We start from the raw sequence: 22,623 nt of genomic DNA, 5'->3' as shown, positions 1-22,623 counted from the left end.
AATTTAATGAGCTCAAATATACCTACACACGAGGCATAATGATGCAATATGTACATACAGCTAGCCTAAATAGCATGTTAGCATCGATTAGCTTGCAGTCATGGATTGACCAAATATGCCTGATAAGCACTCCAGCAAATCAATAAAATCAACAAGGCTCACCTTTGTGCATTCACGCACAGCATAAAATGTTTGGTGGACAAAATGAGAAAAAAGGAGTGGCATAAAACCTGTCTTTCTGTGGCAGCATCGGAAAAAGTTGTACATGTTAACAAACTATGATGAGTTGAATTACTGCTGAAATTAGTAGGACAAAAGGGTGCTTGCCAAACACTCTCATCAGTGAATCATGAATAACATAAACAGTGGGATTTGTAACAATTAGGAAGGTTTGTGTCATGTTTGTTCTCCTACAGAAAATATATTAAAACAAACAAAACTTTTTTTTTCTTCATCTTTGTCAATTTTCACACATCTCTGAAAAAGGTCCAGGGAGCCACTTGGGTTGCTGACCCCAGGGCTAGAGCAACTGCAACAGGCAGCCACTTCAGTGGTGCCATCTTGAAAAACATATTAGATGTTATTTGGTAATGAACACTCATTAAACATGATAGTGTACTGTCACCATCTAATCTTACTCTATGTCTCTTACATATGAGTATTTGAATACCTGAAAAACCACTATAAAACTGAAAAATGCATGAAGTTTACAATTGTTCATATACACTACCGTTCAAAAGTTTGGGGTCACATTGAAATGTCCTTATTTTTGAAGGAAAAACACTGTACTTTTCAATGAAGATAACTTTAAACTAGTCTTAACTTTAAAGAAATACACTCTATACATTGCTAATGTGGTAAATGACTATTCTAGCTGCAAATGTCTGGTTTTTGGTGCAATATCTACATAGGTGTATAGAGGCCAATTTCCAGCAACTATCACTCCAGTGTTCTAATGGTACAATGTGTTTGCTCATTGGCTCAGAAGGCTAATTGATGATTAGAAAACCCTTGTGCAATCATGTTCACACATCTGAAAACAGTTTAGCTCGTTACAGACGCTACAAAACTGACCTTCCTTTGAGCAGATTGAGTTTCTGGAGCATCACATTTGTGGGGTCAATTAAACGCTCAAAATGGCCAGAAAAAGAGAACTTTCATCTGAAACTCGACAGTCTATTCTTGTTCTTAGAAATGAAGGCTATTCCACAAAATTGTTTGGGTGACCCCAAACTTTTGAACGGTAGTGTAAATACATACCATGCTGCTTGAACAAGACCGATTAAAGATTTCTCTTTTTACTTTAAGGCTTATCCTAGCTGCACTTTGGCGCAGGGCAGAGTACACCCTGAACAAGTCGCCACCTCATTGCATTGCCAACACAGATTGACAGACAAGCATCTTTGGAGGCCCGGGAGGCTAGCAGTCCCAGGTAAAACATGCAAAATCCACACAAAAAGAACCCGAGCCCGGGAGTTTGATTGATTGATTGAGACTTTTATTAGTAGGTTGCACAGTGAAGTACATATTCCGTACAATTGACCACTAAATTGTAACACCCGAATACGTTTTTCAACTTGTTTAAGTCGGGGTCCACTTAAATTGATTCATGATACAGATATATACTATCAGATATATACTATCATCATAATACAGTCATCACACAAGATAATCACATTGAATTATTTACATTATTTACAATCAGGGGTGTGGAGGGGGTTGGGGGGTAGGATATGGACAGCAAGTAGTGGACATAGAGAGAGAGAGAGAGAGAGAGAGAGAGAGAGAGAGAGAGAGAGAGAGAGAGAGAGAGAGAGATCAGAAGGCATAAGAAAAAGTATCTGCATTTGATTGTTTACATTTGATTATTAGCAATCCGGGGAGGGTGTTAGTTTAGGGTTGTAGCTGCCTGGAGGTGAACTTTTATTGCGGTTTTGAAGGAGGATAGAGATGCCCTTTCTTTTATACCTGTTGGGAGCGCATTCCACATTGATGTGGAATGCGCTGATCCCAGACCTTCTCACTGTGAGGCACGAGCGCTAACCACTGCTCCACTGTACTGGCCTGTGCCGATACCTAATCTCAAATATTCCACTTTGAAACACATTTTTATAAATACTCCTGTTTTAACCAGAATGTTGTATGAGTGAAAATCATGATTAATACAGGAACATTGTGTCTGCAAACACGCTCATTAAAAAGGTTTTTTCTGTAGTTTGTTTTCTATCTACACCAAAACTTATTTGCAGTCATGTAGATCATTTTATGGCATGTCTGACATGTAACTTTTTTCTGTATGTTCATGAAGTCCTGATCTTGCTGGCTGCAAAAACAAGTTTACATTTGTATTCTAATAATGTAAGCCAACCTAAACACAGCACATATGTTCCAGTGTTGACAACTTTTATTTAAAAAAAAGCAAACGCACACTAATCACATTCTTCAGAAAACAAGCACTAAAAGAAAAGTGCAAATAAAATATGTGCTAAATGCTACATATTTTGTCTGGTGGCTGAGGTAACTGGTTGTGGATTTCCTCATGAGTCAGTACTTGGTCTTCATTAATCCTGCTGCTGTTTCTCCACCCTGATTCATGACACCATAACAGAGGACATATATTATTAGTATTATAAGTAGTAGTAGTAGATTTCTCCAACATGACAACATGTCTAAGGACATATATCATCATTAGGATTAGTAGTAACTAGAGATGTCCGATAATATCGGCAGTCCGATATTATCGGTCGATAAATGCTTTAAAATGTAATATCGGAAATTATCGGTATCGGTTTCAAAAAGTAAAATGTATGACTTTTTAAAATGCCGCTGTGCGGAGTGGTACACGGACGTAGGGAGAAGGACAGAGCGCCATAAACCTTAAAGGCACTGCCGATGCGTGCCGGCCCAATCACATAATATCTACGGCTTTTCACACACACAAGTGAATGCAAGGCATACTTGGTCAACAGCCATACAGGTCACACTGAGGGTGACCGTATAAACAACTTTAATACTGTTACAAATATGCGCCACACTATGAACCCACACCAAAAAAGAATGACAAACACATTTCGGGAGAACATCTGCACCGTAATGTTATGCCCAGGTCATCACACGTAACACAACATAAACACAACAGAACAAATACCCAGAACCCCTTGCAGCACTAACTCTTCCGGGACGCTACAATATACAGCTCCCGCTACCCCCCACCTCAACCTCTTCATGCTCTCTCAGGGAGAGCATGTCCCAAAATCCAAGCTGCTGTTTTGAGGCATGTAAAAAAAATAATAATGCACTTTGTGACTTCAATAATAAATATGGCAGTGCCATGTTGGCATTTTTTCCCATAACTTGAGTTGATTTATTTTGGAAAACCTTGTTACATTGTTTAATGCATCCAGCGGGGCATCACAACAAAATTAAGCATAATAATGTGTTAATCTCTAGTAGTAATATGTTTATTTATATTATAAGTAGTAGTAGTCGTAGTATGTTTCTTTATTATTATTTTAACTAGTAGTAGTATGTTTCTCCATCATGAAATGCCAAAGGACAGACAGCATTATTATTATTATTATTATTATTTTTCATCATGACAACATGAGTGAGGACAGATGACATGGCTGCTGTTTCAGCCTCCATCCTTTTCAACATCACCTGATTTCCTGCCCATGTGTTGGTCTTCTTCCTCCATCAAATCTTCCAGTTCTTAATTAGGAGGCTTTGTTTTTTTCTGTGTACAAGAAGATGTCATAAAAAATACACATACGGTATTTCCTTTAGTGCAGCTAGCAGTTACACTTCATGACATTGTTTGAACTTGCACTTCAGGTGTGTCAGGACTCAGGAGTTTAGTGGACTTTGATGTTTGTTGATGTGAACTTGTAGCAAAGATGAAGATGATAGTTGCTCTTTATCACCAGTGCTTCCTGCTACAAAAGATAAAAACAACATTGAAACAGAATATTAACAATCTTTATAAGGAGCAGTGTTGCACAATATGTATTTTTCTTATAAGTTTACGATGAAACTATTCTGCCAGCACAAATGGTACAGTTGATGGTGGCGATGCTTTCGACCAGCACGACATAGTGCTGGTCGAAATATGACATTCATCTTCACTGCTCCTTTTTCCCAGGGCTTTGTGAGTGTCCAAATGTAAAATAAACAGCAGGTCTCCTCGGACGTCCAAAATTTGGTGTAGTTTCTATTTTAATCACACAAAAAGTTAGCTTTGTGCTGTGTCGGGGGAAACAAGACGTAGTTGAATCAACTGCATTTACGAGAAATAACTCAACCCACCTTATTATGCGGTTTGTTCAACAAGCTGCCCCAGCTTTGGAGCTGAAATTGAACCAAAAAAACAAAAAATTGGGCGGCAACTTTTGGTGCTGCAGCAATGAAAAACAAAAGCTCTGTAATCTTACTCCAAACAAGCTATGGAACCGCAGGCCGTGGAAAAGGGTTAACGCGCTTTGAGTAACTATGAAAAAGCGCTACATAAATCTAATCCAATATTATTACAAGCAATGTCATGACGTCTGTAAGGGAAAAAAAAGTACCGGTATTTTTTAAAGGCAGTATAGTACCTATTTTAATTATTTAGTACCGCGGTACTTTATTTGTACCGGCATACTGTACAACCCTATTAAAAATATATTAAAACTTCATATCTATTGAAAGGTCTGAAGCTTTTGAAGAATTTAAAGCGCTGAAAGTTCCATCCTTCCATCCATCCATCCATCTTCTTCCGCTTATCCGAGGTCGGGTCGTGGGGGCAGCAGCCTAAGCAGGGAAGCCCAGACTTCCCTCTCCACAGCCACTTCGTCAAGCTCCTCCCGGGGGATCCAGAGGTGTTCCCAGGTCAGCCGGGAGACATAATCTACCCAACGTGTCCTGGGTCTTCCCCGTGGCCTCCTACCGGTCGGACGTGCCCTAAACACTTTCCTAGGGAGGTGTTCGGGTGGCATCCTGACCAGATGCCCGAACCACCTCATCTGGCTCCTCTCGATGTGGAGGAGCAGCGGTTTTACTTTGGGAGCGCCCCGCCATCCGGCGGAGGAAACTCATTTCGGCCGCTTGTACCCGTGATCTTGTCCTTTCGGTCATAACCAAAAGCTCATGCCCATAGGTGAGGATGGGAACGTTGATCGACCGGTAAATTGAGAGCTTTGTCTTCCGGCTCAGCTCCTTCTTCACCACAACAGATCGATACAGCGTCCGCATTACTGAAGACGCCGCACCGATCACTTTTTTGAGCGTGTTAATATTAGCCATCTATCCATCCATCTTCTTCCGCTTATCCGAAGTCAGGTCGCGGGGGCAGCAGCCTAAGTAGAGAAGGTGAGGGACACGGTCGAATGCCTTCTCCAAGTCCATTAAACACATGTTGACTGGTTGGGCAAACTCCCATGCACCCTCAAGGATCCTGCCGAGAGTATAGAGTTGGTCCAGTTTCACGACCAGGACAAAAACCACACCTCTCCTCCTAAATCCAAGGTTCAACTATTCGATGTAGCCTCCTCTCCAGTACACCTGAATAGACCTTACCAGGAAGCTTGAGGAGTGTGATCCCATGTTAGTTGGAACACACCCTCCGGTTCCCGGTTTTAAGTAGAGGAACCAGTTTCAGTTCAGTTTATTCATTTATATAGCACATTTAAAAACAACCCCAGTTGGCCAAAGCGCTGTACAGATGTAAGAAACAATTTGAAAAAAAAAAGTGCACGCTGTATCACATTTATATTGTACCATGGAAGGATGAATAAAATACAATAGTACCTTCATAGTAGTGCAAAATAAATCCCATAAATTACTAAAATGTAATGAATAAAAAAAGTAGTATAAAACAAGAAATAAAACGGCCAATATATCCTGCCTAACTGGATTTCAACCCAAATCTGCCAATCCAGGGGCACCGCCTCTGATGTCCACGCAATGCTCAGAGTCTTGTCAACCACGACAGCCCCACAGCATCCACAGCCTAAAGGAACTCCGGACTGATCTCATTCACCCCCGGGGCCATGCCACCGAGGAACTTTTTAACTACCTTGGCAACCTCAGCCCCAGAAATAAGAGAGCCCACTGCAGAGTGCCGAGGCCCTGCTTCCTAATTTAAGACATGTAGGTGGGATTGAGGAGGTCTTCGAAGTATTTCTTCCACCGATCCACAACATCCCCATTCAACGTCAGCAGCACGTGGTTAGCACAGTGTTGACAGTGCACTGCTTCACCCTCCTGAGGCGGCAGATGGTGGTCCAGAATCGCTTTGAAGCCGTCCGGAAGTCGTTCTCAACGGCTTCTCTAAACTCCTCCCATGTCCGAGTCTTTGCCTCTGCAACCATCAAAGCCGCACATCGCTTGGCCTGTCGGTAGCTGTCCACTACCCCCGGAGTCCCATGAGCCAAAAGGACCCGACAGAACTCCTTCTTCAGCTTGACGGCATCCCTCACCGTTGGTGTCCACCAGCGGGTTTTGGGATTACCGCCATGGCAGGTACCGACCACCATGCGGCCAGAGCTTCAATCGGCTGCCTCGACAATAGAGGCACGGAACATGGTTTGAGACTTTTATTTAGTAGGTTGCACAGTGAAAAGCATTGGTCCACTCGGACTCAATGTCCAGCACCTCCCTCGTAACATGTTTGAAGTTCTTCCGGAGGTGGGAATTAAAATTCTCTCTGACAGGAGACTCTGCAGGATGTTCCCAGCAGTCCCTTACTATGTGTTTAGGCCTGCCAGGTCTGTCCTGCATTCTACCCCACCATCGAAGCCAACTCACCACCAGGTGGTGATTGGTTGAAAGCTCTGCCCCTCTCTTCACCCGAGTGTCCAAAACATGAGATTGCAAATTCGATGATACAACCACAAAGTCGATCATCGAACTGCGGCCTAGGTTGTCCTGGTGCCAAGTGCACATTTGGACACCCTTATGCTTAAACATGGTGTTTGTTATGGACAATCTGTGACGAGCACAAAAGTCCAATAACAAAACACCAGTCTGGTTCAGATCAGGGCGGCTCTTTCTCCCAATCAGGCCTCTCCAGGCCTGTCAATGCCAATGAAGTCCCCAGTAGAACAATCACCTGAGGGAGCACTCTCCAGTACTCCCTCGAGGGACTCCAAAAAGGGTGGGTACTCTGAACTGTTGCTTGGTGCGTAAGCACAAACAACCTGACTGTTGTTTGTCCACACACCTGGAGGTGGAGGGAAAACTGCTCTCTCGTCCACTGGGTTTAACTCCCAACGTGCAGGCTCTGAGCCGCGGGGCAACAAGTATTTCCACCCCCGTCCATCTCCTCTCACTGCTGGCAACGCCAGAGTGGAAGAGAATCCAGCCCCTCTTGAGAATACTGGTTCCAGAGCCCTTGCTGTGCGTCAAAATGAGACTGACCACATCTTGCCGGATCTTATACCTCGTGCACCAGCTCAGAGGATCAGACCTTCAAGGGCCCTGCCTTCGGCTTCCGCCCACCTCACTTAGTACCCAACTTCTATGGCCCCTCCTATGTGTGATGAGCCCATTGGAGAGGGAAGCGCTAATATCAAATGTTTAAAAAAATAAAGGAGAGTTCATGGCAAAACAACCATTGATACAATCATGACCCCACCAGAAGATAAAAGCACTGACCAATCAAAAAACTCTGATCTGCTTACATTTGCATTATATGTGGGCGCTGCTGCAATATGATGCGAAACACAGAATCACAGAGCTTCAGAATAACTTTATTTTCTCATCAATCAAATACAAGAACAGTCTTTTAAAGTTTAAGGCACTTTCATGAACAATAAAGGCAAGATTAAACTCTTAAAACCTATTTTGAAAATACTAAAACACACATTTTCAAAGAAGTAACATGCCTAAACGTAAGTTAAATGCATAGTTTAGTTGGTAAAGGTGGGGTTTCTTTTGTAACCTATGTAACGCATGCATCGTCTTCAGATAACAAAAAGTCAGTATTATAGTAAAAAAACTTTCTTTCTTTATAAGAAGTAATTTTGAGGAATAAACAGGATAGCATGCAATTGCTGGAAATCACGTAGAGGAACATATTGTTGCTCTATCAAAATATTTCACAGTTCAACCTGCGTCTAGCAACACTTTTCCATACTACATCCATATACTATCCTTTTATATTAAATATATAATTTTTTTCCCAACAACAATCAACAGTCATCCTTCCCAAGAAGTCAGCCAATAAATCCAGTTCAGCAGCAATCAAGGGTAGATCAGATAAATAGCTCAGAACGCTCTTGTTTCTATGTTGACGATTTAGTTCAATTAGAGATCTGGTTACTAGTGAGGCCTACTACGTTAATGGTGGAAAGCACAAAAAGGACAATAGACAGTAACAAAGATGATTCTCAAAAGTTTGTGTATTTTTTGTTTGTCCGCTATGTTCTATAATCTTTATATTTGTCTGATTGTAGTCCACCCCACAGATCTTCCAGCTGTGTCACTGTGTAGTCACTTAGTCTTAGATCTTTGCTAATAAATTACACTTTTATTTCTAAATCCAGACTGAGGTTTTTCCGTTTTTAACAATTGTAGCAGCCTTCTCTGTGGCTGACTTGGGCCTAGCTCCCTGCTTCTCCTGGACAGTGTTGACTCGGTTTTGCTCCATCATAGTTCCCCCAGACACAGGACTGCTGGTTCTGGAGGTCTGCTGGGGGTTCTTAGTTTGGTACGTCTGAAAGGCCATATCCAGCTGCTCCTGGGCGACCCTCAGGTGGCGGTGAAGGCTCGCCAGATCCGATGGGATGTTCTCATCCGGGCTGGTGCACTGCTGCTCCTGGGCCACGTTGCCCATGTTCTGCTCATGAGTGATGAGGCTGTTGGGCATCCTGCTGGGTTTGTCCGTCTTAATGACCAAGTTGTACCCGGGAGGGGAGGCGGGAATATTGCGGGAGAACGGGTAGCCGCAGGTACGCCGACCATGCCTCCTCTTCAGGCGCAGGATGTCTCGGAAAGTGCCGATTCCCAAGTGGAGCATCTCGCACACGTTAAGCATAAGGCAGAGGCAGCTTACCACGTACATGATGATCAAGAAGATTGTTTTTTCGGTGGGCCTGGAAATGAAACAGTCCACTCGGTGTGGACAGGGGACCCTGTTGCACACAAAGGAAGGACTAACTCGGAATCCATACAGGAGGTACTGTCCTGCAAGGAAAGCGATTTCAAAGATCGCTCGTGACATGAGTTGAAGAACGTAGATCCGCATCAGCCCCTCTTGCATAATTCTACGCCGACCATCGTGCTTTGGCGCCTCGTTGCAATTGCTGTTTCCCAACTCGGCCTTGACCTCCTGACCCTCTAGTGTGTCTTCATAGATCATAGGCTCTGCATCGTCATCTCCCTCCAAGATGTCCTCCAGATGGTGGCTTTCCCTCCACCTGGAGTGAGGAGCAGGCTTTTTGCGGATCCTGTGATTCCTGCGCCGCTCCTCCTCCGAAGTGCGGGCTATCTTGTGTATGGCGTAGCCCATGTACATGATGGACGGCGTGGAGATCATGATGATCTGGAAAACCCAGAAGCGTACATGCGAGAGGGGCGCGAAGGCATCGTAGCACACATTGTCGCAGCCGGGCTGCTTAGTGTTGCAGGTGAACTTGGTCTGCTCATCCGAGTAGATGGACTCGCCTCCGACCGCCGTGAGGACGATGCGGAAGATGATGAGCACGGTCAGCCACACTTTGCCCACAAAGGTGGAGTGGTTGTGGATCTCTTCCAGCAGACGAGTGAGGAAGCTCCAGCTCATGTTGCTCTTGGAGGCTTTTTAACTAAAATCTTTGGAAAGAGGAAAAAGAGTTGAATCATTTAATTCTGGAGAGACTGGATCATTTTACTGCAAGTCAATAATGTAGCGTCCTGTCTAGGGATGTTCAGATCGAGGTTTTATGCTGCCGATTTTGATTATCCATGAGGTAAATCGGCCGAGAGCAATACCGATACGATCATATGTATTAACTGTACATTTCTCACTTTACTTATGGTAACACAGTTCCACTATATCAACACAATATTTAAACAAGTTCTTATTGTCCGTTATTACAAACAATTGTTTGAACAAAACAAAGTCAATAGAACACAATAATGATTATAATGGGGACCGTGTGGTGTGGTGCATTTGGGAGAGTGGTCGTGCCAGCAACCTGAGAGTTCCTGGTTTGATCCCCGGCATCTACCACCCTAGTCAAATCCGTTGTGTTCTTGAGCAAGACACTTCACCCGTGCTCCTGATGGGTCATGGTTAGCCCCTTTCATGGCAGCTCCCGCCATCAGTGTGTGAATGGGTGAATGTGGAAATAGTGTCAAATCGCTTTGGGTGCCTTGTAGGTAGAAAAGCACTATAAAAGTATAACCCATTTAATAACTACACAAAAGCAAAAACTACTATTTACTACTTTTTTAAATGTTTTGGTTTCTTTCGTCAAAGTTATCCTGTGTCCAGGGAATTATTCCCCGAGTGTAAACAACTACAAAAACAGCAACAAAAATAATAATGTTGTGTTCAGACAAAGTTTTTTGTGTAAGAGAGGTTTCTTACCTGCTACATTCATTCACATTCATACGCACACCAGTGTGAGCGGCACTGGGAGAAAGGTGGGTGAAGTGTCTTGCCCAAAGAAACAACCGCCGTGATGGCAGAAGCTGGAAGCGGAAGCACGGCCGCCACAGCGTGTCTAAGACTGCAAAGCGGCCGTGCTAGCAACTTGAGGGTTCCAGGTTAAATTTCAGCTTCCGCCATCCTAGTCACCCCCGTTGTGTCCTTGGGAGAGACACTTTACCCACCTTGCCCCTAGTGCCGCTCACACTGGTGTATGAATGTGTATGAATGTAGCAGGTAAGAAACCTCTCTTACACAAAAAACCTTGACTGAACACAAGAATATAGCACGTATCTATTTGACAAGACACGATGAACGCAATCGTTTTAGCAACAAAAATACCTATAGAAAATAAAAACTCTAATAGCGATCGTATACTGATATTACTCTTAATTGCTGGGCTGCATATGACGTCCCGTCTGTTTTTCTTCTTTGCAGCTTAATTACATGATGGTCAAGCAACTCGAGCGTAACATCAAAACAAGTGAGAGTGAGTGTAGAGTTTGAGCAGAAAATGCCATATTGCTGTTCTGTTCTTGGGTGTTCCAGTCGTTTAAATCGAGAGATAGGAAAGAGCTTTCGTTGAGTCCCGAAAGAAGTGGCTCATAAAGGAAATAAAGTCAGGGGAAAAAACGAAAGTGCGTTGAAGGTGGTGGCTCTTAAAAATATCACTTTTATCAGCTTGTGGAATACAATCAGACCACGCTTGTGTCTGCAACGATCATTTTGTAAAATGTTTGTTTGAACATTTGATTTGTTTGAAAAACTTTCTGTGATGCTATTGAGTTTATTCTCTACTATGTTAGTAGTGTTTTAGAGCAGAACTAAACGTAAAAAAAGGACAAGCGGTTGCCAATAGTTTGTTATTTTGTGGCTGCTATGCCTAAATATAACTACAAAGACCTGGTTGTGCAAATAAACTAACGTCATGTTAAGTCCAAGTAACAAATATTGTAATTGTTCGTCTAATCCACCGTATTTTCTTTGCCCATTTTCATAACAGAAATTAAAAACTTAGTTGTTGTTGTGCAGGAAAGCCCAGTGCTTTATTTGACACAGATGACTATATTATAGCCTCTTGGGTTATATTTTTATGTATCAAGAAAATATCCTTAGTAGTATTAATAAACTAGAAGAATAAATCTCTTGTAGGCTCAACAGCATATACTGAATCATCATATCGCCAGCAAACGTTGCTGAAAAAAAGACATAAATAGCTAGACAATGAGACAAAACATGAATTTTGCACCATAAAAACAACTGCAGACGTGAATTGTAGATAATGGACTAACATTTCTAGCAGGAAATCAGATGCAAACAAACGTATCCTTTTTCTCATTAACGTCCTGATCACAGCAGCACGGCACTTGTTGTCAATCTTGTTACTTAACAATGCACGAATAAATCCAACATTGTCTTGCACCAATTAAAGCTTAATTTGTGGACCCCTCCAGATGTAAAGACCTGATGTGCCTCTAAAATGTTCTTCTTTAAATCCATGTAAGTGTTAAAGGAAGTGAGGTCCAGGCGATCAGCGACTTCTTGGTGATAACGTATGGTTTAAATCTTTCAAAAAATACTTTTCTTAAGATTGTATAAATTCTCTCCATCCCGTTTTGAATATATTTTCATGATTGCCTATACAGTATGTTTGCTTCTAAACCTTTCAAAATACCTCTAAATCTGTACTGATGCAGGCAAGTAAACAGTAGCCTAACAGGGCTCTATAGACCATGCCTGTAGGTTACTTCCGGGTTTCATGCGATTGCAACACAGCAATATCGACACCACCAATTTATGAATTACATGTTGTTTGCTGACTGTGACAATGCTGACACATCAAGAGTTGTTGTTATATTATCTTCTCTCTAGACCAGGGGTCGGCAACCCAAAACATTGAAAGAGCCAAGTTGGACCAAAAATACAAAAAACAAATCTGTCTGGAGCCGCAAAAAAACGAAAAGCCATATATAAGTGTTATAATAAAGGCAACATATGGCGTACGTGTCTATATTAGCTACAATAGCCTACTATCAAAATGACTATGTGTCGCAGGCTGAAGCAAATCTTCGTTGACAGAAACATTGAAATGTAGTATTTATTCTACACATTTATTACATTGGAAAACATTAGTAAAACTTCTCAGAAAGTGAGATAACTCCTCGAAATTACTGGTTTTTAATGACCAAGGGTATAGATGTGTATATCCAAGTTAAAGAAAACGGCAGGCTGTATTATTTTAATAGATTTATTACAATCTTTGGGCAAGCTAGGTAATGTTTGCTGTGGTCTGGAACAACATGGCACACAAACAAATATCAGAAATGCAGCCAATATTACATAAAGATAATGCGTCATGAGGCATGCAAAACTAAATTATATGCAAAGAGCATACAAGTAAAGGATATTAAATGAGCTCAAATATACCTACAAATGAGGCATAATGATGCAATATTTACATACAGCTAGCCTAAATAGCATGTTAGCATTGATTAGCTTGCAGTCATGCACTCACCAAATTTGCCTGATTAGCACTCCAACAAGTCAATAACATCAACAAAGCGCACCTTTGTGCATTCACGCACAGTATAAAACATTTGGTGGACAAAATGGGACAAAGAAGGAGTGGAAGATTTTACATGTAAACAAACTGTGGCGTCACAGCACAATATGGTGAGTTCAAGAACCACTGAAATTAGTAGGACAAAACGATGTTCACCAACTACTCTCATCAGTGAAGCATGCACACAAACATATTAAACAGCGGGCTTTCTAACAATTGGCAAGGTTTGTGTCATGTTTGTCCTCATACAAAAAACATACTAAAACAAAAAAATATTTTCCCCCCATCTTTTTCCATCTTCAAACCTTTTATAAAAAGGCTTCAGGGAGCATCTGGGGCGGCACTAAAGAGCCGTATGCGGCTCGAGAGCCGCTGGTTGCTGACCCCGGCTCTAGACTCTTATAATTGTACTTGTTAATTTCCTGTTAAAATTGCTGCTTACTTTCTGCTGTAACCTGGTTCCAGCTACATTTCTTAAACTTTACCAAGCACTTTTATCCTGGTGTTGTTCACGCTATCTTAGCGGTTAGCTTATCCATTAGCATGCCTGCTCCAGCGATAATAATACTTGATAATGATAACGTAAATGACCGCCATAACCACAACACCAGGGGGAGCTCCACTAACCACGTTAAACCCAGATTCCGATCTAACAAAGGTCTTAACCCATTCTCCTTCTATGCCACATCAATATGGAATGCACTCCCAACAGGTGGCAAAGAAAGGGCATCTCTATCCTCCTTCAAAACCGCACTAAAAGAACACCTCCAGGCAACTTCAACCGTAAACTAACAAACTTCCTTTCACATCCTACCGCCCCGGATTGTAAATAATCAAATGTAAATAATCAAATGTAGATACTTATTCTTATTCTTATGCTCTCTGATCTCTATCTCTATGTCCACTACTTGCTGTACATATCCTACCAAGTCAGTCCTACACTGTTCCAATGTCCATTTCTCTAATGATGCAATTGTTGATGACTGAAGTGTTGATATCAACCAAACCTAACCACCCCTCCACACCCCGGATTGTAAATAATGTAAATAATTCAATGTATATACTCTGATGTTTATCCTGTGTGATGACTGTATTATGATGATAATATATATCTGTATCATTAATCAATTTAAGTGGACCCCGACTTAAACAAGTTGAAAAACTTATTCGGGTGTTACCATTTAGTGGTCAATTGTACGGAATATGTACTGTACTGTGCAATCTACTAATAAAAGTTTCAATCAATCAATCAATCAATCAATCAATACTTCAGATGCTAAGAAATGCAGTTTATTTGCTGTAATGGAGGTGATAATTATTAGTTTAGGGGAGCGGCTCCACACTGTGTATGGAGACAAATAATTAGTTGCTAGCTTGTCAGCCACACTGTAAAAAAAAAAGAAAGTTGAGAAAACGCAAATTTTCAAGGCAACATGATGCAACAAGATTTTTGCGTTTTCTCAACTTTTGATTACTGCTAAATAGTGAAATACGATTTGCAATTGTTGGAGTAATTATAGTTTTCAAGATAGTCAGACTCAGAAATAAGGTTTCACTATGTTAAACTACCAAAACAGTGTCTGGCCAGCAGTAGTCAAAAGTTGAGAAAACACAAAAATCTTGTTGCATCATGTTGACTTGAAAATTTGCGTTTTCTCAACTTTTTTTTTTTTTTACAGTGCAGTGAAGAGTGCCGTTTGTGATCATCATAAAAAGGCATTATTCGTCAATGACCGATAACATGTTTTTTCTCAAAAATAGGCTGATACTGATTAGTAGCTAATCGATCGGCACGTCCCTAGTCCTGACAGAGTCTAACACTTTATTTAAACTTCATTTCTGACCTTAACAACTTGTCAACCTTCATGTCACAAAATTGCGTTAAAAGAAAAATATTTAGTTTTTTAACTGAAAAATGTTGTTCTCCTTATTAAGTATTGGTTCTGGTGTTCTGGCTAGTCGTGTTCCCCCATGAATAAATGTATGATGTGTTGGGTTATGGGTGTTTTGTTTTGTTTTTTAGAATAGAATAGAATTGAAAGTACTTTATTGATCCTTTGGGGAAATTCAGCAATTTTACAGCATTTTTGCTGTAAAACCAAAAGCGCCCCCAGAATGCTTTGTGGCATTTGATTTTCGACATCTTCACATGAAACCATAACCTAATAATTTTTACATTAGATTGTTTAATATTTTGTAGTGTAAAGCATGTGAAAATGCAAAAATATAGCATTATTTAGTCTAGCGATTGTAGTCATTTAATGCACAATTATTTCTGCATTCCTTTAACTCATAAGCATGCAAAAATGCAAGGTTTACATTAATTCCGATGGGGAACACAACTCGCCAGAACACCGGCACTGTTTTCAAAAATATCAATTTGAATAATATGTTAACGATAACCAACCCTATCCAAGAGTGCTCTTGCATGGACCATGGAAGGTGATCAAAGCCCCTCTAAACTCGTTCTTTTTACTTAATGGTTCAGACATTGAACACCTCAGAACCCTAGAACAAAGCACCCAGGCTTTTTAATGTCTTGTATAGATTCTCAAAATATGTCTCTTGCTTTTAATACATCACAGGAGTAACCATTAGTGACCATGAGGGCAAACTACTTGGAAAATGTAGTAAGCTAAGCTACAAGTTACTCTCAATTAAATGTAACTAAGCTACAGCAGAAGCTATCACCGAAGAATTGTAGCAAGCTGCACTACAAGCGACATGGCTAAAGTAGCTTGCTACATTAAAGATACATTTAACGACATTTATATCTATGGGCCCACTTGTATAATATCAATGTTAATGTAACTGAGAGTGTACAAATGGACCAAACAAGGGTCCATTACTATTAACTATCTGTCATTTAGCTGGGGACACCCGACAACTACCTCTAGGGGTCCCCGCACCCCACTGTCTGTATTTATTTAGTTTGCCTTTTTTTTGGCCTATAATGTTATTCATTTACTTTACCGACAGTAAAAAAAAACAGCATCTACCTATATCTTAAAAGAAACTCAACAACAATGACTTGTGTGTTGTTTGGGAACAGTTGGTAATGCTTATGTGCAGTAAAACTTTTCATGACCTCAACTCACCTTAATGTGTGTTCCTAAATTTGTGTTGGACGTCTTAGGTCAGACCTGGGCCGCGTGCAGCCCGTTAAGCTTTTCAATCTGGCCCGCAGGACATTCCCAAATAATTTTTTTTAGATCTTTAAGATCGAAACTGTAGCTGCCATTATGATGTGCAGTGATGTTTTCAAATGACCGTAAGTCTTGAACTATACAAAGTATTTCAATGGTTGGAATCTGCACTTTTGCATTATATACTAGTTACTATAGTAACAGCAGCTCAGAAGAGGAACCAAGCAGTGTGGGTGGGGAGCGTTTCCACAGAGTGTTTCCAGAGCAGCCAGCCTGAAATGCGGGTGTCAGGGACAGATCCGGAAGGAGATTTTTGCAACAAAGTTCTAAAGCTTAGTGATATATCAGATATATCAGATTGCAGGTGGGTTTTTTTTTACCCTTCGCGTTCATATTTCGCTGTGTTTGTTGCATTTTTGTTGCATTTCGCATGATTGTAAAATATGTCGATCAAGAGGGGGTGTGACGTTCATATTTAATATTGTAAATCCCACATTCTTTATCTTCATGTACATTCTGGGTGTCTCATTCAGTAAAAAAAGCAAACATTTCATTACGTTTTTAAGGCGGTCTGTCATAACGTTTTTAGCATTCAATCAGACATTAATGTAAGGTTTTGTATTAGTGTTCCTAAAAATAGATAGACCAGCCCCCAAACACATTTTTTTCTCTAAATTTGGCCCCCCGAGTCAAAATAATTGCCCATGCCTGTCTTAGATGGAGAGAGCAGTTATGAATAAACTAATAAAAACTAAGGTTTTGGGCATCATTTTCTCCAAACGTATACATGTGTGTAAATATGGCGAAGGACACGCAATATTGTGGGTTTCCTGCACGTCATCGTCATCACTAAAGAAAAAAAATCTAATCTGGGGGAGAGAATTCCTCTGCCATTTTCAAGTATGTTTTTTTTTTCAAGTCGTCAGCTTGAAGCGTCCCTCTGTCTCCGACTCCCTCATCATCATGTGACATGAGTGCGTGACTGTTATGATTTTGCTTACTAGTTTTGATGACCCGCCTTATCTTGCCTCTGATTGCCCACTCTGTAATGTTTAGCCCTTACCTTAGCAAATTGTGACTCTTCATACGAACACCAACCAATCATTATGGATATTCCCCATACGTCTGGATGTTCTCATTCATCAGGTCATTGTATTTTCTCCATATTTTTTTAGGTGTGATCTTCTAATTCTACTGCGGACCATATTGTTACCAAAGATACCAAAACACCGGAAAGGAAACTGATTAATTGCTTGACTCTCATGTAGTGTAAATATTAATAATTGATATCAAAGAATGCTGGAAAAAACAATTACCTGGACCCTCACAGTATCTTAAAACTCTATGTTTCCACCAGGTGGTTCAGTTCCGTTCATTTTGAGTTCATTAACCGTTCTAGCATGATGATAAAGTGTAAGTTGCCAAAGAATGTTCTGGTACATAAAAACTTTCCGGGTCCTCTCTTTGCAGTAATGAGCAAATTACAACATAGCATACAGGTAAAACTCAAACAGTTAGAATATCGTGCAAAGGTTTGTTTATTCCAGCGTTATGGCTTAACATCTTATGAAAACCTTAAATTGAACATTTCAGATGATTTGGGGTTTTCAAAACTAAAGTATAACAAAAGTATAACAAATAATCACATATCTCTCTTTACATGTAATGAGTTGATATCACATATTAGTTTGACATTTAAAGTTGAATTGCGGAAATCAATAGATTTTTGCACAATATTACATTTTTGGAGTTTCACCTGTACACCCCGAATACAAGTCCAACACCTCTATTTAAAAAATTACAGTTTCCTGGTGCGTTGTCTACAAAAGCAAAAAAAAACGCAGTGGTTTTCCAATTTACTAATTAGCATTGACATGTGTGGCTGTAGGCAACATCCCTGACTTAGCTTTTAAAGATGAACTCCACAAGATGAGTGTCAGCATCCAGCAACTTTAGCTAACTGCGCATGTGCTTAAAAAAGGTGGTGGCGCTATTCAAGTTATTGATGTGAAACCTGCACGTGTTTAAACCCACTGTGTTTGCGCTTTACCGCTGTTACAACATTGGTTCTGTTGCTGTTGTATTGTGCAATACATCCATCCGTCCATCCATTTTTCTACCGCTTGTCCCTCTCGGGGGCACGGGGGATGCTGGAGCCTACCCCAGTTGTACTTGGGCAGAAGGCGGTGCACACCTGGACAAGTCGATTGTGCAATATAGGTTTTCTAAAGGTTTTCTAGTTTATTTTCTCATACACTCCTAATTAATATCAAAGTAAGTATTTATGGTCTTTAAAATGGCTCACGTTATGTTTTTTACCGGTGACCGCTTTAGCTACCGTACTTTGGTTGATGCCAAGAAGTGTTATGGTGCCCCTGCATAACCTTTGACAAAAATAACTGAATTATCTCCACAGTCCCGTCAAGCCGTTCATTCACGGGACCTGAGTTCACGTTGACCCGGCATGGATGTGCCATATCCCCTGCCATCTGAGGTAGCAGGAGAGGCTCTGTCGTGAGGCCCACCTAACCCTCGCAGCCCCCCTCCGGATCCAGCACTGCTTACACTGGGGAGGGCTTCAGCCCTAATGGAGACAGATGGCACCAATGGAGGTGGGTAAGTCTGCCTCAGGATGGCATGACATGAGGTCTGCTTTGCGGTTTTCACACAAATTTGAATGAATGAGTGCATCAGTTGACATTTACGCCCTAAAATTAAATTAGTAGTGAATCTGATGGTGTAGTATGTAGATCTTTATAAAGAACTAACGACATTTTAAACAGAGAACTCTTGGAACTAATTCAAACCCACTTCATACAATGCAATTAAGTTGACATTAAATAAGCAATTTCGTTGTAAACAGCAAATCAGAAATGTATCTAGCTGATAAAGACAATTTGAAAAATTACATGAATATATTTAAAATACTATTAACACTGTCATTGTTGTATTATTGTTAAATTATTTTGTTATTAATCATTAAGTATATCTGTAAATTCTAAAGAAATCCAATACAATTAGTGGGTCCAAAGTTTCCAAGATTTCTTTCTAATAATTGGCTGCGCTCGTGTTACTGAATAAGGTAACCACAATATTAGGTACACCACTCACTTTGATGTTCTGAATCTTACCAATACAATTCAGGTGTGTCCGGAGAAATACAGCTGATTTTAACCATAATATCATTGTTGTATTTACTATCAACATTTCTACAAATACACATTTTTCAACTACACAATTTATCTCAAATGCCGACATTATACTTCAGGTAAAGACACTACATTGCGTCCCAACTATATTTCTTTAGATGTGAAGGTAATGACACCCAAAAACGACCCACCTGAAGAAGTTCCACATGCATTTCCCGTCCTGAAGGTCCCCTTCTAGATCCCCTGCCAAGACTATGGCACACAACATCACCTCCATCCTCCTCCGTCCTAGGGATGTGCACCAAAACAACGTAAACCCCAAAACACTGACGGAACTTATCAAACTATACGTTTTTCTCGACTGTAGCCTCACATTGTGGCTTGCGTCTGGATTGTATTACAGCAGCCATCTGACCAAAAAGCAAGTCTTATTTAAAAAAAAAAAAAGAACAGGGGGGAAAAAAAAACTCCTCTGTCAAGTGACCCCATCCAAGGGTTCAGACGTGAAGATATCGTACTGCAGAATAAAAAGCAACACCAATGTGAGGGAGGGTGTTAATCCTGACACAGACAACGGTCATGTGCAACATTTTTAAAACAGATCATGACAGACTCTCTCTCTCTCTCTCTCTCTCTCTCTCTCTCTCTCTCTCTCTCTCTCTCTCTCTCTCTCTCTCTCTCTCTCTCTCTCTCTCTCTCTCTTCTTCACTCGTATGTACAGTATACCACCTCCTCTGCCTACATATGCATTCTAGACACAACATTGGCTACAACCGCCTATCAGGTCCATCCAAAATCTGCATTTACAAAGATAATAATGCTGTGTTTTTATTAGAGCTATTCATTTAACAACCACAATAAAAGAGATTGTAATATGATATTAGGAAAGTTGTATTTCATTGAGAATGAATGTAAGATATGACAAAAAGAAAGTGATATGACTAAAACGTCATATTTCAACAATAAAAATGTTAATAATAATGTTGAGAGGGGAACATTTTAAAACATAAATATGATACAAAATGTCAGATACAAAAGTATAATGACAAAAAGGTTCTAACATTGAAAGATCCATCCATCCATCCATTTTCTACCGCTTGTCCCTTTCGGGGTCGCGGAGTGCGCTGGAGCCTATCCCAGCTGCATTCGGGCAAAAGGCAGGGTACACCCTGGACAAGTCGCCACTTCATCGCAGGGCCAACACAGATAGACAGACAACATTCACACACATTGAAAGAATACAATCGTAGTGTTATGAGAAGAAAGTTTCCTTTCAATAAAAAATGCGTAATGGCCTGTGAAATAAATACATTGTAATTATCTGAGGAAAAAGAATAATACCGTGTTTTCCGAACTATAAGGCGCACTTAAAATCCTTTTTTCTTCTCTCAAAACTCGACAGTGTGCCTTATAACTCGGTGCGCCTAATGTACGGAATAATTCTGGTTTTGCTTACCGACCTCGAAGCTATTTTGTTTGGTACATGGTGAAGTGTGACCAGTAGATGGCAGTCAAACATAAGAGATACGTGTAGACTGCAATATGACTCAAGTAAACAACACAGCAATTGTATGTTCCATTGAAAATATAGAACATTACACACGGCGCTCAAAAATCTATCAAAATGTTTTAGTACAACTTTGGTAAGCTATGAAGCCCGCCACCGCTTGATGGATTGTCCACGCATTAAACATACAAATATTATTATGGTGTGTGTATAAGGTAAGACATATTATCTAGCGTTTTGCTTCGCAGTATTATGCAAAAGTAACTTTTCTTATTTTCTGGTATTTGCTGATCTGTATTTGGGATCTGCATAAGTCCTGAAAATTTTGCGCGCGTCCGACGTCATAGTGCGTGCAGACGCCGTAGTCAATAAGCTTCTTCTCTTTCTGTATCTTCTTGTTATGGGACATTCATCCTCCGCTGTTGCCATTTCTAATATAAAGTAGCGTAAAGTTCTTACTTATATCTGTCAGTAAACTCGCCATGAATGCGCTAAAATATACCGGTATAGTGAGTTTACATTATTCACCCAAGGAACTTTAGTTATTAGAGAGTTCCAGTCGGACAGTTTTTTCACAGGACACATTATTGCACTAGTGAGCCACGGATGAGGAGATGCTGCTCCGTTATTGATTTAAGTAAAGTCTGAATGTCATTAAAACAGTTAGCTCCATCTTTTGACACTTCTTCCACTCCCGTCCTTGCACGCTACACCGCTACAACAAGGATGACGGGGAGAAGTCGCTGCTGAAGGTGAGCCACGTAAATAAGACCGCCCACAAAACGGCGCATCCGGAAGCGACTGTCAGAAAGCGGCTTGAAGATGATCTGTAAAACATAATCTATGCAACATTTTGACCAAAGAACCACCTATGTAGACCACAAGAAAGTGTTTTACATTTAGAAGAAAAATAATAATAATAATAATATGACTCCTTTAATGCGCTTTACAATCCGGTGCACCTTATATATGAAAAAAAAAATTGAAAATAGACCATTCATCGGCAGTACGCCTTATAATTCGGTGCGCCCTATGGTCGGAAAAATACGGTGATTCAAATATGTAACATTATAGTAAGGAATATCATTTGATGTTACAAGAAAAGTCATATTATGAGGAAAATGTCAGAATATTAGAAAAATAAGACATTTGTAATATCACAAGAATAAATAATATCTCTCAGAGACTGTACACAGGATGTTATCTCAGTAAAGTGGTAATTTAAAAGAAAAAAGTTGGAACTTTTGCCAGTAAAAATTCTGTTTTTCTCCCCCCAAAAAATAAACAAGTATCAAATAATTATAGTTGCATATTACGGATACAAAGTCTCCGAGGCAGAAGTGTATTAGAAAGTATCCAGTAACAAACGTGTTTGCATCATTCAATTCACTGCATCATGAGCTTGACTTAATTAAAAATACCACTACACTATAACTTAAAAACAGCATCAGTCCATTCCAGATGGTTGATGATACATAGGTTAGTAGTTATGCTAGAGGGAAAGATTAATTCAGCAATGTACAGAGACATCCTGGATGAAAACCTGCTCAGAGCGCTGTTGAACCCAGACTGGGGCAACGGTTATAAATAAATGATAAATGGGTTATACTTGTATAGCGCTTTTCTACCTTCAAGGTACTCAAAGCGCT

The 22,623-nt window shown here is 40.4% G+C and overlaps 1 protein-coding gene and 1 long non-coding RNA gene across 5 annotated transcripts in view; one reads left to right on the top strand and one right to left on the bottom strand.

The window, feature by feature from the left end:
• LOC133630757 (uncharacterized) overlaps window positions 1–22,623 on the top strand; it is a 40,544-nt gene that overhangs the window by 4,392 nt on the left and 13,529 nt on the right. For 2 of the 3 annotated variants that reach the window (XR_009821337.1, XR_009821338.1), the window contains exons 3-4: window positions 1,309–1,432; window positions 18,735–18,930. This is a non-coding gene — a long non-coding RNA (uncharacterized LOC133630757). The remainder of the gene's footprint in view (window positions 1–1,308; window positions 1,433–18,734; window positions 18,931–22,623) is intronic. The other variant, XR_009821339.1, reaches the window with a different exon arrangement.
• gjc2 (gap junction protein gamma 2) overlaps window positions 7,830–22,623 on the bottom strand; it is a 27,580-nt gene continuing 12,786 nt past the window's right edge. Inside the window, exons 1-2 of one of the 2 annotated variants that reach the window (XM_062022473.1) lie at window positions 19,659–19,720; window positions 7,830–9,789 (exon numbers count right to left, since the gene is read on the bottom strand). In XM_062022473.1, the coding sequence (XP_061878457.1) occupies window positions 8,513–9,760 (1,248 nt within the window). In that variant the 5' untranslated portion in view covers window positions 9,761–9,789; window positions 19,659–19,720 and the 3' untranslated portion in view covers window positions 7,830–8,512. Of the gene's footprint in view, window positions 9,790–19,658; window positions 19,721–22,623 lie in introns of those variants that run through there. The other variant, XM_062022472.1, reaches the window with a different exon arrangement.

This window comes from Entelurus aequoreus, linkage group LG16 (genome assembly GCF_033978785.1).
Source record: "Entelurus aequoreus isolate RoL-2023_Sb linkage group LG16, RoL_Eaeq_v1.1, whole genome shotgun sequence".
Lineage (NCBI taxonomy): Eukaryota > Metazoa > Chordata > Actinopteri > Syngnathiformes > Syngnathidae > Entelurus > Entelurus aequoreus.
Note: the sequence above shows the minus strand (reverse complement) of the source record. Positions and strands in the feature narration are given on the sequence as shown.